This window comes from Lutra lutra, chromosome 8, assembly GCF_902655055.1.
Source record: "Lutra lutra chromosome 8, mLutLut1.2, whole genome shotgun sequence".
NCBI classification, from domain to species: Eukaryota; Metazoa; Chordata; class Mammalia; order Carnivora; family Mustelidae; genus Lutra; species Lutra lutra.
This window is the reverse complement of record NC_062285.1, coordinates 140,158,538-140,176,624: the sequence shown is the minus strand read 5'-3', so window position 1 is coordinate 140,176,624 and position 18,087 is coordinate 140,158,538. Positions and strand designations below refer to the sequence as shown.

Below are 18,087 nucleotides of genomic sequence, written 5' to 3'. Positions count from 1 at the left end.
AGCCGCTGGAGGTCACAAAGCTCGGGCCTCTGATCCCGGTTGGTCCTTCTGGCTCAGCAGCCCCGTCCGGAGCTATCTTGGCAGCTCACATGAGCCGGGGCCCGCTGTGAGCCTCCTCTCTGGCATAAACAGATGCTCCTGACACTTGGGAAATGTCCGGGACTCAGAGGCTACTTCCCAAGAATCAGAGACAAAGACCAGACACGCCATTTACCCCACCGTGTCACGCGACCCTGCGCCCCTGCCACGCCGACCATGCCAGAGCAGGGCGGGACAGGGCTGTTGGGGGGGCCACCACACCCAGCAGGCCAGAGACGCGGAGGCCAAGCTCCAGAAAGGGATGATGAAGCAGGAACTGGGGCTGCAGGCAAGGCCTTGCTGAGGGCAGAGCGGACGTCAGCTCACGGGCCACCCTGATGGGCCGAGAACAGCACGGGTCTGACACAGACGCGCCACCGCGGGCTGCAGGCTGTCTTGGGAAATGATGGTAGAAGGAGAGGTCAAGGCCACAGGGATGAGGAGAGTGAGGGACTGACTTTATCCTGCTGACACTGTGGAGCCGGTGAGGAGGGAAGTAAGGGACACCATCTGACGGGTCGCTCTGAAGGCCCATCGGCTGCTGGTGGAGGGGGGCCTGGAGCAGGGCGTCCCAAGCAGAGACCACATGTGGGAGGGAGTAAGGAGGTGGGGGCCAGTGACCTCCACGACTGGAGAGGGGCCCCCAGAGCTGGCCTGGGCTGCCAGGCCATTTGTGGGGGACACAGGAGGCAGAGCCAGTCCGTGAATACACGGGGTGGGCGGGGCTGAGGGGTGCACAGGGTGCAGCCTTGGGGGAGGGCTGAGCCCGTCCAGGATGGAGGGTCCCCAGTGCAGAGGGATGATGGCCTGGAGCGGATGCGGGGCCAGAAGGAGGAGCAGCTGCCCAGGCCAGCAGATCCCAAGGAAGAGGGAGCTTCCACCACCAAAGCTGCCCAGCCAAGACCCACTCAGCATCCTGGGGGGCCACGGTCAGGCACTGTCGGGGCTGGAAAGAGGCAGCAAGCAGAATGTCCACAGCCCACAACTGTGCAAGACAGTCAGGAGCACAGAACTCAGTGCCGGCACGGCAAAGCCTCAGAGAGGAAAAGGGACAGATGTGGGGAGCACATGCCCTGCCACAAGGGCCCAGCAAGGCCACCCCGGGACCCAGTGTTCAGGAATGTCAACCTTCTGGGCAAGGCCAGGACATAGCAGGTCTCCATCAGACACCAGCGCCCTGCCCTCCTCAGACCACAGGCCCTGCTTCCCTCCCTTCTCTGCTTTGCCGATTTGCCAATGGCGGGCTGAGGGGCTCGTGGCCTGTCCACGCCCCCAGACCCATGGCTGCTGACAGATGCTGTGCTGGCCAGGCGAGGGGACACACCACCTCAGCTCTGGTCAGCGGGCCCAGAGGGTCGAGGGTGTGCAGAGACAAGGCAGGCCGGGGTCAGAGGGACGGATTCCCCCTGAAGAGTGTGGACTCCGTTCAGCCAGCGATGGGGCGTGAGGGGCACTGACCAGCTGTAAGCCCCATCCAGCCACCATCTGCAAACGAGGGAGAGGCACGTCCCCGGACAGAGCCCAGCACGAGCGAGTCACAGGCAGGGGCGTGGAGGGGGCGTGGAGGGGGCCTGGGAGCCTAGCGCCCATGACTAGCCCAGTCCCTTCTCATCCCGCTCATATAAAGTGCTGACTTGTTCACTCCTTCACGGCATAAACACTTATTGTGCACCTACTGTTTGCATAGTTCATCAATTCGCATGGTGTTAGGCCACCAGTGAAGGGTTTTCACTCCCCTCAAAACCAAAATGGCAACCTCACTTAGTGTAATCTTTCCACATCCCCCGATTTCTAAATGTCCCCTAAGCTAACATCCCAGCATTATGCAGATGGACAGACTTGTAAAGCTTACGGCGAGTGTGGCAGCGGGCAGACTGGACTTGTGGAAAAGGAGAGAGGGAGGACAGCCCGGGCCCTGGGATCCTTGTCCCCTCCCAGCGGGGCAGTCCCAAGCCAGCCTCTCTGCTGCCCTGCAGGGCAGGCCTGGGCTGCCCTGGGAAGGGCAACGTGGCTGGGAAGGGGTGCCCAGAGGGCTGTGTCGGTTGAGCATCCGACTCTTGGTTTTGGCTCAGGGCATGATCTCAGGGTCATGAGATCGAGTCCCGCATCAGGTTCCATGCTCAACGCAGAGACTGCTTCAGATTCTGTCTCCGTCTCCCTCCCCCACGTCCCCACTCTCTCTCTCAAATAAGTAAATAAATCTTTTAAAAAAATAACACTGGCTGGGAAGCACTGAGACAGTAACTTCAATAAAATCTTGGCATGGCAGTGGCACACAGTAAGTGCTCAATAAATGTGACCCGTTTCCACGGGCCAGATGGGGGGTGTCTCCAGGTGTGCTGTTCCATTTACAGAAGAGGAAGCTGAAGCCCGTCGGGGCGGGGTTCCCAGCTGCGCGGTGGCACCCCTAGCCGGGTCGGCACAGCGCCTCCACCCCCCACCCCAAGCCCCCACGACGCCAGCGGGGAGGCCCCCCGGGCGGCCCTGAGGGACCCCTGGGACAGCCTGGCCTCCCGTTTATTAAGCAGTTAACATGGCACCTGCATCAATGACATCAGTCAATGTGAGTAAATACTGCTCCGCCACTCTCCCGTGACACAGGCCGGTGTATCGAAAACGGGCTTCAAAATGATATAATGTGGAAGGAAATGAAAACTATCAATAAAATGCAAATTCTGTGAGGCACCCATTTAATTCATGACCCCTACTCCTCCCCGCACCGGGCGCTGCACAGCATCGCTCACTGTCTCCGTGACGGAGAAGCCCAGTTTATGAATAAAGAAATGGCTCCTGGAGCCATGGCCCGGAACGCACTCCCGATGATCCGTCATCGGCTCCGGGAGAAGGACGATTAAAATGCATAATAAAGGCAGCAGCAGTCCAACCCGGAGTGACTTGGGTGTTTGTTGCTTTGGGGTTTTGTCTGAAGGCTGCTTCTCTTTTTTTTTCAAAATGAAAGGAGACCTGAAGACCCATTTTGGCTGCGACCGGCAGGGAGGCCTGGCTGGGGTGTAAGCTGTGGAGGGGGAAGAGCCAGGACTGGGGCGGCCACCTGTCCCCCTCTGCTCTTCTCTGCCCCTGTCCGCCTCGGCCTCTCTGCTCCTCGGGAACCTTCCTGTCTGCCCCGCTCTCCACCCTTGTCACCTCCCTCCGGGCTCACAGCCCCGGCCCCAGACGGAGCTCCGGACAGTGACCACTTCTTGAAACGCTGAAATCAACTTTCTCTGCAAAACACTATCTTAAAGGGTTACAATTCTACAAAGCTTCTCTTTGGCCAAGTGCACACCCCCTCATCTGTCCCTCATCAGGGACAGATCATTCAATATGAGTTTGTGTAACACTCCAATTTCTAGCTGCGGTTCTGGGTGTCCAGCTCTGGTGGGGAGTGACACCCGGAGAGGAAACCAGGGGGGTCCCCCTTGGTGGGGAGTGAGGTCTGCTCATGCCCAAAGTGGACCCCTTGGCAGGTGTCACAGGGTGCCCCACGTCGCTTCCCTGTGGAGCAGGGGGAAGGGTTCCTGGTCATGAGCTGTCCCCGAGGCGGGCCAGCTACACAGAAGCGTGCACCGGAGCTAGGGACAAGGGGACAGAGCCGGACGCCCAGCTGAAGCTGGGAGGAGGGAGCAGGGAACTGACCCTCAGTGAGGGAATGCCAGGGGCTCTCGCCAGACGCTCCAATAGAAAAGCTGGTGGTGGCTTCAGGATGTTGATTTCTGCTCGAATGATTTCTCTCTGCTTAGCCGTAGGTTCACGAAGGTCGGAGCGTCTGGATTTCCCTTGCTCTACCTCTTTGCCCGTGAAGTCTACCTCAGCCACGCTGAGAGCTGCCCCATCCAGCTTTGCTCCGGCCGCCTCTGCCTGACTCTGGAGGAACTCCGGCTGGGCTGGCCTCTTTTAAGGGTCACCAGAGGCCATCAGGTGTTCTCTAAAGACAGTTAAATGTCTCAAGAAGCTCACACGGCAATGAGAACTCCGGTCTAAAACAAGAGAACTCTCCAGAACCCGAGGACGGCTGTCATCCCGGCAAAGAACCCCACAGACTGAGGAGGGGCTCAAGTGTGCCACCCGGCTGACCTCAGAGCATCCCTGGGAGAACCTGCCCGCAGCCCAAGGCAGCCCACGGACCCTGAACGGTCCTGAAGGCCCCATGACAAACCATGGGCCGCCGACAGCCTCGCCAGGGGAGGAGCCCCGTCCCTTCCCCCAGGACCCCTAGCCAGCAGGCGGCGATGAGGCACACAAGAGGAAGGACCCCAGCTTACTTCCCAGGGCCCCCATCTCTTGATCAACTCTCTTTCCGTACCCCTGGGAACCTCAGCCCGCTCTGCTGGGGCCCCGTCCCAGTCAGGTGTCAGCGGGTCCTCCTGCCTGATGTTGAAAAGCTCCACAGAGTGAACTCAGACACCACTGTTCTTGCTCCGATCGGGGGCACCCCCAGCTGCCACCGGCACCCCCACACCACGGCAGGAAGGGTCACCCTAAACCACAAGCCCCACGGTGCCAGCCCTCTGCCTCACGTTCCCCAGAGCCCCGGGGACCAAGTGCAGACTCCCGAGCACGCCTACCGGGCACTGAGAACGTGGCCGTGTGGAGGACAAAAAGGACCAAAGGACAGACAGTGGGAAACTGTCTATCCGCGACGCGTTCAGCCGTGAAGACTGGGACCGGCTGAGGGAAAAGCACGGAGACGACAGACCCACCAACACCAGTAAGGACAGAGCCGGCCCAGCCGGCCCGACAACATGAATGTCACACACGGTTGTCATAGTGGGTGCACAGCCGGACGTAAAGAAGGGCCCCTCGAAACAACACAAAGGTCAACACACCCGAAGACAGGACAGCCCTACGTGTACGTGCCCCCCAAAACAGTGTCAAGACACACGGAACAAAAGTGGACAGAATCAAAGGCAGAAACAGACCAATCCCAAGCACGGGCCTTCTAGCCCCCCCAGTCAACAGCTGAGAGGCGCAGACGCAGAAGTGACCGGAGGAGGCAGAAGTCTAGACAGCACCACGCATCGACTGAACCAGGCGGAACCACACGGAACATTCCGCCCAACACCACGGGATACACATGCCTCTCGAGTGTTCGAGGGACATCCGCCGAGCCCGCTCACGTGCAAGGTCACCGCCTCTCAGACTTCCAGGTCTTGGAACCCATCGACAGTCTTAAAAACTACTGGCATCCTCAAGGAGTTGTTTTTTGTTTTTTTAAGATTTATTTGTTTTAGAGAGAAACCGAGCACGTGTGAGCTGGGGGAGGGGCAGAGGGAGAAGGAGAGAGAATCCCCAGCAGACTCCGGGCTCGGTGCGCAGCTTGAGGCGGGGTTTGATCTCACGACCCTGAGATCATGGCCTGAGCCAAAACCACGGGTCGGAGGCTCGACTGACAGAGCCACCCAGGCACCCAGGTCCTCAAAGAGTCTTAAAATCTTTTAGAAGTGGGTTATTTCCATAGAAATTGCCCATACTAGAAACCTAAAAGAGAAAATTTTAAAGTATTTACTCATTTATTTAAAATAACCCATCGCCCAGGGCACCTGGGGGCTCATCGGTTGAGCCTCTGACTTGTGGTTCCGACTCAGGTTCTGATCTCAGGGCCAGGATTTGGGTCCCACGTCAGGCTCCATGCCCAGAGCAGAGTCTACTTGTCCCTCTCCCTCCGTTCCTTCCCCGCTCACACGCATGCTCCCTCTCTCTCCCTCTCTTAAATAAAATTTTAAAATCTTTAAAAATAACCCATTGCACAGTACCATAAATAATTTTTTATCCTTATGAAAAATAACTATTTCCTGCCTTCCTTTTGTGGGCACCTGATCTGTACTCCTACATGGGGTCCAGCAACCATACCTGCTCCCCAAACCTTAAAGATTCTCTAAAATCAACACCTGGGGCTAGAAACGGCTGGCCACCTGTCTAGTCCCCACCCTCTCCTTGGTCATCTGCATGGACTATGCACCAAAACACTTAGCGTCTGTGTCTGGGGGCCTCCAACTATTGGGAACCGTCCTCTGCTTCATCATCACCTTGACACGACTCCAGCTCCTCGGGGACAGGGACTAATGTTTACGGAGCTCGGTGCAGGGGCCAAAGAGGTGAGATGTCAGGGTCACTGCCTATGACGGCTAACACCACGGGCCACCTCGGCTGGGCTCAGGGAGCCCCAGAGGGTCGTACAACATCAGTTCTCACTGTGCCTGCAAAGGGTGTTTCCGGAGTGGAGCGGCATTTGAACCGAGGGAAGAAGATCACCCTCCCCGAGGCGGGAGGGCAGCTCCAATCTGTTAAGGGCCTGAACAGAACAAAAGGGCAAAGGGGGAATTTGCTCTCTGCTTGAGTGGGATATCCACTCTCTCCAGCCCTCGGACACCGGTGGACACCAGCGCCCGTGGTCCTCTAGCACCTGGGCGAGGACATACACCACCGGCCTCTCCGGGCTCCCGGCTTGCCGATGGCAGATCCTGGGACTTCCCAGCCTCCACCATCACAGGAGAGCCAATCCCGACAAGAAACCTCTTCTAAGGTGGACCTCAATACACCCTCCTGGTCCTGTCCCTCTGGAGGACCCCGATGTCAGCTGCTTTTTCCAAACACAGGTATTCCTGTGGCTTTCATTCTGGGGCCGCAGCCAGTCGGAAGGAAGCAGCCCGGTGAGCCCACCCCGTGCCACCAGGCCCACAGAGATGCTGGCGTTGTCAGTGTTCCTGGGACCACCCTGCTGTGACCCACCTGCCACCTGCAGGATGCCGTGCCTGGCCACGTCGTAGAAGGGGTGATTCATGCTCAGCACAGGGTCCTGGGCAGCCGCGGGCACTGAAGATGGCCTCCTCACTATGCTCAGAGCGGCTGCTTCCTCTTCATCTCTCTGCAGCTCTATGGTAGACAACAAGGATAAGAGGGGCTCAGCTGTCTTCTTGAGGAAGGGGGCAATGAGGCGGGTTCCTGAGGTCTCTTTATAGGTCACCATGCCGCAGTGTGCACCCACTATGCACCCATTTCTATTGTGGTCTCACTATGTGCCCGCCTTCCTGTGCACCCACTATGTGCCCGCTCAGCGTGCAGAACCATGGAGGCATAAATGAGACCTCAGGGCTGAATACTGCCCTCCACACCGACAGGGGGGAAACTGAGGCTCAGAAACAGGGAATGAGGGCCCAAGGTCAGACTGCTCCTGGACAGTGGAGTGTGGACTTGAACTCGATTGCCCAGCTCCAAATTCCAACCAACCCAAGCCCTCCTTGAAGATGTGGACACAGGCAGCTCGCAGGAAACCACATTTGGGTTGGATGGCAAAAATGGGCCACTGTGCTATGAAGGAGGAAAAAGGACCATCTTCCGGTTTCATTTCAGGGGGGTGGGGGGGAGGTTCCTTCATGCAAAACAAATCAAGGCAGAGATGTTTTCAGCTGGAAAGAGATAGGGACCTTCGACTTTTAGGCTGGAGTAGACTCTGGTCCCCAGATGCGCCAGGTGGAGGAGTGTCCCTCCAAGAGTCCTGTCCGCCTGGAGCCTCACAATGGGACCTTATTTGGAAATAGTGTCTTTAGAGATGAAATGCACTAAGACATGGTCATACTGGACTAGGGTGGGTTTTAAATCTGACAACTGGGGTCCTGATGAGAAGAGAAGAGGCACAGACGTGGGGAAGGCGGCCACGTGAAGCATCCTGATAAGCGGGGAATGGTGCTGAGTTCTGGAAAACAGGGCGCCCCAAAGAACCAGGAACAGGTGTTCTAACAAAGACAAGTGCACGCCACGATCATGGCAGCCAAGACGTGGCCCCGGCCGGCCACATGTCCATCCAGGGAGGAGCAGACAGACAAAATGTGGGCTACCCGTGTGCTGGGTATTATCTAGACATAAGAGGAACACAGTACTAGGGGCACCTGGGTGGCTCAGTGGGTTAAAGCCTCTGCCTTCAGCTCAGGTCATGATCCCAGGGTCCTGGGACCGAGCCCCACATCGTGCTCTTTGCTCAGCGGGGAGCCTGCTTCCCCCTCTCTCTCTGCCTGCCTCTCTGCCTACCTGTGATCTCTGTCTGTCAAATAAAATAAATAAAATCTTTAAAAAAAGAAAAAAAAAGAGTAACACAATACTGATAGTGTGACGACCCAGACAGACCTGGAAACCTGGAAATACCACACCACGGTAAAGAGGAGACCATATGATGTAGGATTCTGTTAACATGAATGCCCAGGACGGGTAACCCCATGGTGTCAGAACGCAGACTGAGGATTACCAGGGCCGAGGGAGGGAGTGACTGTTAACGGGGTTTGGGGTTTCCTTTTGGGGTGATGGAAATGTTCTAACGTTGTGGGGACACCGCACAACATTTTGAAGGTAGTAAATACTTTAAGATGATTTAAGCTAATTTTATGGTACGTTAATTGCACCTCAGTTAAAAAAAGAAAAAGAGAAAATTGCCTTAGCATGTGGGGCACAGCCATGGAAACGGGAGGAGGCAGAACGCTGGACCACCCAAGGAAGGGAGGGGATGGAGGGAACAAGGATGTCCCCTGCGGCCATCCCTAACCGTGCCACTGACGTCGGGCTCCCTCTCCGGCCACCGGGGGCCCAAGTGAGAAGTGCTTCAGTGTTGCTGCGTGGCTTAAGCAGCCAGGGGAGCAAACCAGAGGCACAATGATGGGTCCTCGGGCGCGGATCACGCAGCAGGTGCAGAACCAGCCAAGGCGTCGTGCATCTGGGTGGGACGTGCTGACGCAGGACACAGAACTGGAATCTGTTTATTTCAGGGCAACAGGCCGTCAGCAGGTTCTTGGGATCTACTCCAGTTTTGGCAGACCTGGAGGAGGGAAGTGGACTCAAACAGCCCGGGCCGAGTGCATAACAGGAAGAGCCTCGCAGGTAAACACGTACAAGGACAATCCGAACCAAAACGCCCGGGGGCGATTCCGGGGAGAGGCTCTCCTCCCAGCTTGGCCCCTGTCACTGGGTTCCCTGGGGCACGTTTTCCAGTTACCTTGAGCCTCAGTTTGCTTGTCTGTAAGATGGGGATGCAGAAGCTGGCACCTTAGTGGGTAGCCTGAAGCAGTGACCGACGCTATTATCCCACCTGAGCCCCCACATACGTATATTATCTATGAAAAGCCAATGTACACCCATGATCTCCTTGCAGGACGAGGCCTGAAGGAGAGCATCCAGTACCTATTTCAGCCAGCTCCTCCAAGTCCAGCTGGGACATGCTCTGCTGCTGGTCAGGGCGGCCCAGGCACACCGTCCTGACGCCACCTCTCGGGGATTCCAGCATGGGCTCCTTCCAACCCCTGAGGGAGAAGCACAGAGAACCCGCGGACATGGAACACACAGGACCCGCGAGGGCTCAAGGAATGAAGGAAATGCCCTTCATGTGCCCGGCTTGCTTCTTCCTCCTTAACATAAAAAAAAAAAAACACCCACTTCTGATCCCCCAAGAGCCCAAATCAAGACAACATTTCCACCTCTGCTCACCTGCCCAGCCCACCCTCCACGTGGGGGAGGTCCGGGGAGCCGGAGCCCCAAAGGTGCAGGCCCGTGTATGGGACTGCCTCTTGTTCGGACCCTGGTGCCCCCGGCTGGAGCTCCGTCTCACCAAGCCGCCCCATGTTGCAGGAGGGCAGGGCAGGGGGAGGGGGGGCGGCACACACCTCAAGTGGGAATGGCACCCTCAGGGCCGAAGTCCTCAAGGCCACCGTCACGCCTGCACAGAGACACACACTCACTCCTGCACCCATTTTATGGACGGGGAAACTGAGGCCAGCAAAGATTAACTAGAACTGCTGGCGGCTGCAGAGCTACGAGTCACCAAACGTGGTTATTCTGTGCCTGGGATAATGCGTCAGTACCTGCGCAAATCTTTACAGAACTCCCTCTTAGGCCCCAGATAATGCAGTATTTGCACCCCGTGCTACCACGTGGGTGATTCTTCAAAACGTGACGCTGGGCAAAAGAAGCCAGTCACAAAAGACATGATTCCACTCATACGAAACGTCTGGAACTGGCAAGGTCATAGACAGACAGTGGATCGGTGACTGCCAGGGGCTGGGAGAGGGAGGGAACAGGGATGGGGACAACCAAGAAGCCAGGAAGCACTGGTTCCTTCTGTGGTAAAGGAAATATCCTCAAAGTGACGGGGGTGACAGGTGCATATTCTCTGAGATGACACTAAACACGGGGGACTAGGCAGGCTTTGTGCAGGCTAACTGTTTATGTAACCTGAATCGTATCATAATAAAGGTGTTTTTAAAACACTGAAAACGCACAGTGAGAGCAGCACGTAGTCTGGCCCGCCTTTTACTAGCAAAAGGAAATGCACAATGTTGCAAGAATGCTGTTTTCCAAGAGATCCCGGGTAAGGGTTGGTAAATCCATGTAATTTCCCACGCTTAGCCTTTTCTCATTTTCGCAAAAGCCTGTGTGGCTCTTAGTACAAGACACAGTGACCTGAACTAAAACAACGTGTGGCTGACAATGTAAGAAGGATGTTTCAGGACTATAAAAAGATCTAAAACCTTGCTGCCTTCCTCTTCTTCAAAACTCTGTTGGCAAAGTGCTGCTTTTCATCTCCGTTTTACAGATGAGAGAACTATGCCACGGGTCAGGGAGGCCCCTGCTCACGGGCAGAGCCCGGGAAGGGGAGGCGTGGAGGACATCACGACGCTGACCCACGACATCCACCAGAGGTGCGCGGGAGCAGGGAGTCAGGGAAGGCCCAGGGCGGGGACGGCATGCCCCCTTTCCAGGGGTCACGGAGAAACCGCTCATCGTGGCCATACCCAATCCCTTTGCGGGGAGAAGCCAGAGTCTGTGCTATTCATGATGGCTGCCAATGTTTAAACATTAGAATCTAACTTGAAAAGAGAAATACACAGGGGTGGGCACCCAGGACCCTGCAAATCCAGCCTGGACCCATGTACAGAACGCGTACATCTGTGCGTGGAGAGACAGGGAATGGGGCAAGGACGTTCCGAGCGGCACTCCTGAAAACACCCCACACAGGAAATGACCCAAGGAGCCACAGCCAGTGGAAGGGGGCTGTCACCATGACAGTCCCACGGGGGCGCACTCTGCAGCCGTGTGAACAGGCCATCCTCAGTTGGTGTCCTGACACAGCGGGGAGGGGGCCCCACAATCACGCCCAGCAACCGGCCTGATGCAGAGGGTGATACAGCGCACAGTTCCACGCTTTACAAGTTTGAAGTAGGCGAAGTGACCCTATGACAACGGGGGTCAGGAAGGTGCCTGCCTCGACAGGGAGGGTGCAGGGGCTGGCGACATGCTGTTTCTGGGTGCTGTTGTGTGTCCAGGGTGTCAGATGCATCAGGCACTCAGGGAGGGCTGCCCCGCAGATGGAAAGGCTGTAGGCAGCTCCCCAGAGGAAGGTCAGGGGAGAGGCGGCCGGGGCTGGCGTGGCTGACACCCAGGCCTCAGCAGGAGGGTGGGGAGGCCACAGAGGCCTCGAACATTCACTTGACAACCACGTCTTGGGCAGGGCACTGGGGCCCAGGACACAGAGGGGAACAGATGGGTGCCTTTGGAAGTGCTCAGGCTGAGAGAGGGACCCGACCAGGAAAAGGTTAGCAGAAGGAACGGAGCTGACCTCACCAGCAACAGGCAGTAGCTGAGAGAGGGCAAGGCGCCTGCTGAGGTCCCATATGGGCCGGGGAGGCCGCCCCCCAAACATCAGGGACATTAGGGGCACAGCATACAGCATCCCCAGCCCGTGCGGTCTGCACAGTCTGTGCAATGGACGCCGCCACAGACACACGCTATGGCCAGAGTCCAGGCCTACAACACGGGAAGGGACTCCTTAGCTGCACAGAGTGAACTGTTGTCCTCTTGGCCACCAGCATCCCCTCCCGCTCTGCCAGGAACCCCCCCACACATTCTCTCTCTCCCTCTCTCTCTCTCTCTCTCACACACACGTATACACAGAAGTACACGTGCACACCACAGGCATGACGAGGCCATGCGACGTGGCGAGAAGCTCTACTTCGGGCACAGAACACAGGATCCTTGCCTGACCTATCCTGGCACCAAACTCCCTGCGCCACAGAGATGAGGGCGGGCAGGCGTGATCACACGCCCCCAGCTGTTCTAAGCACACTGAATTCCAAGACTTCCATGAAAGCTACTGAGAAGAAATACTACTTCTTCTTCTTTTTCTCCTTCTTCTTTTAAGCAGGCTCAGCGTGCAGCCCAACACAGGGCTCGATCTCACAACCCTGAGATCATGATCTGAGCTGAAATCAAGGGCCAGATGGTTAACTGACTGAGCCACCCGGGCGTCCTGAGAAGGGACACATCTTAAATATATTCTGCTGGACCCAAACCTGAGAGGATATGGGCCTGGAACTACCAAAGTTCACCATGTGGAATGGGAGAAAAAGGAAGCCAAACACAGAAGACAGAACAAGATAGAGAAACAATCCCATAAAACCCTGTGCACCTGGATCCAGCCGCACCTGAATGCAAACATCCAATAAATCCTCTTTCCTGCTTAAGCCCGTTTGGGTTATGGGCGACCTGTCACTTCTAACAAAATGAGTGCTTCCGTGTTTTTTTCCTTGAAAAGTCAGTGCAGGCTGAAACACTCAATGGAAACTGCTTCAACATTCTCTACTTTAAGAGAAGAAAATGATCACCACCCACACTGTTTTTCTTTTTGATTGTGGTACCAGTAAATGAACTTCATTTCCAAAAACTCTGAGGGGGAAATCTGGCTTTAGCAACAGCCACGTCATGCGCCAGCCGACCTCAACCCTACACCCACACCCGGTCCTGGCTCTCCACCTCCACAGGACGCAGCTGGAAATACTAATTCCACAGGGGCCCCAAGGTCACTGCTCTCCCCTTGATGCGAACTTCCCTGCCAGGCTGACAACACAATCTCTTCGCGAGCCCCATCCACTTCATGTGGCCACAAGTCAGCCCCTCGCCCTCTCTGCTCAGTGCATTTCCAAAGGCAAGATGGCTTAACAGCAACACGGAAGGACTGCATTCAAGGGGACGAAAGCCTCCCGCTAACCCTGTGAACAACTTCTAGTTCTGCACACAGTCGTCCACCTGCGCACGCATCCTACAGTCACACTCAGATCACCCGTGCACACTGCAATCCACCCTGACACTCACTCCCCCCGCCCCGCCCCTGAGCCATCGCCCCGAACATCCCAGACCCCAGAACATTTAGCCCGAGGCCCAGGGCCGCCAGCAGCAGCATGGCCCAGCGTGGTCTGGGGTGGGAGCCGGTGCCCCTTGCTGCAATGAGACGGGCGATTTGGGGTGCAGGGAAGAGGGGAACCACAGGACTGTGTGCAGACAGGTGTGGCCGGCAGTCCAGTCGCACAAGCGAGCTTAGCCCCAGATGTCAGCGGCTCCCGGGGTGCCACCATGCCAGGGACCCACCTATGAAGACTTTGCCGGAAGGTCTCCTGTGGGTCTAGTGAAGCCCCCAGAAACCTTCTAGAAAAACTAGCCCTCAGGGATCAAAGAACACACGAGAGGGCGCCATGGCGGGCAACGCTCAGAGAAATCCACAACGAGACATTCCGTAAGACCACCAGGCTGGCCTCTTTGCAAGTTGATGTTATTTAAAAAAAGAAAGACAGACACACAGTGGATCCCCAGTGAACGGCACCCATTTCTGAATCAAGCGTGTGTGCTCGCTGCGATGCCTTCCGTGTTCCTCTATTCTGAAACAGGTGTGGACGGAGTGAGGGAGGTGGGCATGCGGCCCCGCCCGGCTCCAGGGCCCCGAGAAAGGCCAAAATCCCCATTTGCCAGAGCACATAACTGAGGCCGATAAGGTGCGAACACGGGCCCAAGGCAGCCCCCGGGTCTCTGCGTGCTCCCGTCTCTCCCCCCTCTTTGCCCTCTCTCTCCTGGTTCGCCCTGGCACAGGGAAACCTAGGTGTTCTGCACTTTCACTTCCTCGAGCCATGGCAACAGTGACCTAGCTCGGACTCCAGTTTCAGCCAGCCTCCCCGCCCCCCGCCCCCTCTCACTGCACCCCTGCCCCCGCCCGTGCTGCTCCCTGCCCTGCCCCCTCCTCGGACGGCTGGGTGGCCTTGCCCAGGCTTTTACCCTCTCTGGGCTGAAATGGAGCAAGAGCCTAGTCCTTGCTGCCAGGACGCAGATGCAGCCGCAGCTGCTGGTGGGACACCCTGATGCTGGTGGGAGACACTGATGGCACAAGGAGGGAGCCCAGGACAGGGGGAGGGAGTGGGGAGAGGGGCAGGCGAGGCCTCAGGAGTCACAGGTACCCCCTTCCACATTCCCTGCACATACAGGCATGCGCGCACACGCACGCGCGCACACACACACACACACACATAGGCATACTGGAGTCTCACACCCTCACCTCCAGTGAGGTCCCCCCACCCGCCTTGACACTGCCTCCTACCCCAGCATACACGACAATTCCAGACCAATCCTTCACCACCCACATTTCATCCCAGAGCCTGGACCCGCCACCAGCTCTGCCCACGGCCTCCCCGGCCCTGCACGTCCCGCGTTTTTCTGAGGTCACCCGACCCTGGAGGCCACGGCTGCTGAGGGCAGAGCAGGTAATGGGAGGGGAGCCCCACAGCCAGCTGGCCACTGGCCAGGGCCAGGGTGCACAGGGGCGATTGGGTTCACTCCCTGGCAGGATGAAGGGCCCAGAGCCCCAGGTGAGGGAGGCCCAGCACTGCCCCATGTGGACCCCGTGGCCCACTGTGTCCGAGCTGGGAGCCCTGGGCCACCTTCCAAATCTGGCTTTCCCGGCTCGGAGCTGAGGGCAGCTCACTGGGCACCAGGGAGGGAGGGGTGACACCAGGCCTGGCTGTGAGCCACTCACTACCGGCAGTGAAAGTGAGAAAAGAAACTCAATCATCTACACCCACAGCTCTGGCGACGGCCACGGCCACGGCAGCTCGGCTGCAAGCAGCTCTGGTCAGGAAGCCCAGTGAGCTGAGAACGTGGCTCACCTTTGTCATTTGTCCCGGGGCCACCTGACGAGACTACCGGTCAGGCACAAGGGTGCCAAGGGCTGCTGCTGCTGAGGAAGGGGGGCACCCAGTCTTGTGGGGGACTTCCTGTCACCCTGTCATTCTGCTGTCCCTTACACCAAGCAAGGGGGGCTCCCACCCCCAGAGCTTCCGAGTCCCACATGCATCCCTTTTGTGGGCTAGCTTGGACTGATACACCTGCTACGAGCCAGACCAACAGCTTGAAAGCAACCTTCTGGGGGATGTCTTGAGGGACCCACCTGACCCAGGGGAGGACACATCTGGAACATTCTCCCTTCAAAGCCTCACGGGAGGCACTGACTGCCAGAATGCACCCAGGCTTCTTCCCGCTCCTGTGCCCTTGGGGAAAGGCCTCCCTGCTGAGCGGCACAGCGGGAGGTCTTGGCAAGGAACTGGTGGGGAGTTGGGAGTTCAAAGCCACGGAAGCCAAGACAGCTTTGTTTTTCCTCCAGAGTCTGCTTGAACCAAACAGAAAGATACTTACTCCTCTTTACAGGCTCAAAACCTTTACCCAGACCGCCTATCTCAGAAACCACAGGCAGCTTCGTTTTGAAGTCTGTGTGCTCAGACGCGGGCATGTCACACACAACCGGGGGCAAGAGCCAGTCTGGGGGCGTGGGGGGTGCAGATCTATCTGGATGGACCCGGGGGCCATGCCCACTCCTCCAATCCTATACTTGAGAGTAAAATAAGGCTCTCCCCACCATCCTGGAGTGCTCCCGGGGTTTGCACCACAGTCTGACACTCCTTACCCCTGCTGCATGGGGTCACTGGGACCCCACCCCACAAAGGATGGGAACACGGCCAGAGCAGAATGAAGTCCGTCCCACGGCTGCCACTAAGGAGCCCAGGAGTTCCTCTGGGAGGCCAGTGTCCTATCCCCACCAGACACAACTGCTCTGCCTTCTCCAGGTCCAGGAGCCCAGGTGGTGCTGACTGGCCAGGAGGCATCTGGGGGAACAGTGGGCTCTGGCACCAGGGTAAGTCTGGTCCCATTGGCCTTGTGATGGTTGATTTTTGTGTTAACTTGTCTGGGCAACAGTGCCCAGCTGTCTGGTCAAACACTAGCCTGGATGTTGCTGTGAAGGTATTTGTAGATATGACTTACAATCAGTTGACTTTGTATAAAGCGGATAATGTTCCATAGCATGGTGGGCCTCATCTAATCAGTAGAAGACCTTAAGAGCAAACACAGAGGTTTTTTTCAGAGAACGGCTTCTGCCTCAAGACTACAACACAGAATTCCTAAGGCCCTGCAGGTTTTAGATTTGCCAGTCCCCATAACCACATGAGCCAATACCTTGAAACAAAACTCTTTATATATGAGTATCTATTGGTTCTCTGTCCCTGGAGAACCTGAGACAAATCTCTCACATACCCAGATTCCTCCTTCCCAAGGATTATCAGAATCACAAAACAGTGATCCCAGGAAGGACCACAGTGAACATACTGTGCCATCAACTGTCACTGTACAGCAGGAAAACAGGCCCAGAGACAATAAGGAACTTGCCCAAAGTCACACAGCAAGTCAGTGGAGAGCTGGATCTTAAAACCAGGTTTCCTGATTCCTGCCTAGAACCAGAATGACTCCAAATACGGTGGGAAATGTCAAACATATTCTTTTAAATGCAAAGAGGAGAGTAAACATTGGCACCTTCCCCCACCCCACCCCACCCCTTGTGCCAACCAGTTAATTCTGTCTTATCAGAATTCCTTCCAGGAAGTTCTTGAAGGTGTCGGCCTATGTTGCACCAGAACGCACCTGTGACTCCTAGGCTGGTCTCTGCAATGGGACCCCCCCTTGCTCACCAAGGGTCTTAAACTATTACTTAAACCTCACGTTACCAGCGGATTTCCTGGTGTTGACGGCCAGTCCCCACGGGTGCCTTCTCGTAGGTGTGGGAACAAACCTGTGCCCTGACGAAAAAGTACACCTTGTCTAGAACAGAGACGCCCTGCTGGGCTAACTCCATCCTTTGGGAGCTACTTGATAACTCTGCAAACTGTTGACAGCGAGAGCAAGACAAAATCATTTCTCGTCTGCAGACATGCAAATTCCATCCTGCCCAGTGGAATTCCGTGACTCCTCTCTCTTCCCGCTCCCCATTCTTCCCCTGAAATGCTCCATTCCCTCCCTTTTCACTTTCATTTCCATATTCCGGATCTGTAAATGCCTCCGCACTTCAGAACCTCCTTTCAACCAGTGACAGCATCTGCCTGCTTCCCTCGTGAGTTTAATAAAATCCTTAACATGTGTTCAAGTCTATATCCGTGTGACAGTCACAGCTTTATCCCTTTCCTAGAAATTATTTTTCTTAAGATTTTATTTATTTATTTGATACAGAGAGATCACAAGTAGGCAGAGAGGCAGGCAGAGAGAGAGGGGGAAGCAGGCTCTCTGCTGAGCAGAAAGCCCAATGCAGGACTCGATCCCAGGACCCTGAGACCACCATCCGAGCTGAAGGCATCATCTTAACCCACTGACCCACCCAGGCGCCCTCCTGGAAATTATTTTTTAATGTGACTTTGCTCCAGGCACCCTGAGCCTTGCAAGAAAGGGACCCTGAATGAGGAAAGGCACTTCTAGCCCCGCCTACCTTCCTAACAAGATAGCAGGCTCAGGCTCAGGAGAAGAGGGCCCCCAGCCTGGGGCTTCAAGTCAGGCTTTGACTCCACCCGCACCCCTCACCCTGGGCGTCCTTTCTCAGGTGGCTGCAGCCACAGAAACCAGGCGTCAGAGGCTTGCCCAAATCCCATGCTGCTCCTACCTACCCCAGGGCCCTTACACAGCCTCTTCCCTGAGCCTCGAAGTTCTTTCTGCCCCTGTGTGGTGTTTTCTTCCAGCAACAATGTTTTTCCAACGCCACTTCTCTGATCCTCCGACACCAACTGGGAGTCCCACAGTTCAATCTTACTCTGACACAATCGACCTGGGGTCAGCACAGACCCCACTGGTTAAGGGCTCAGTCCCAGGGCTGACTGCCCCCATTTCAGACACCAGTCC

At 56.5% G+C, this 18,087-nt stretch overlaps 1 protein-coding gene across 3 annotated transcripts in view; it reads right to left on the bottom strand.

Annotated features, from left to right (window-relative positions):
- The window catches only part of ARHGAP8 (Rho GTPase activating protein 8), a 58,395-nt gene that overhangs the window by 31,039 nt on the left and 9,269 nt on the right, over positions 1-18,087 (bottom strand). For all 3 annotated transcript variants that reach the window (XM_047742082.1, XM_047742084.1, XM_047742083.1), the window contains exons 2-3: positions 9,244-9,362; positions 6,808-6,951 (exon numbers count right to left, since the gene is read on the bottom strand). In XM_047742082.1, coding sequence (XP_047598038.1) covers positions 6,808-6,951; positions 9,244-9,346 — 247 coding nt within the window. In that variant the 5' untranslated portion in view covers positions 9,347-9,362. The remainder of the gene's footprint in view (positions 1-6,807; positions 6,952-9,243; positions 9,363-18,087) is intronic.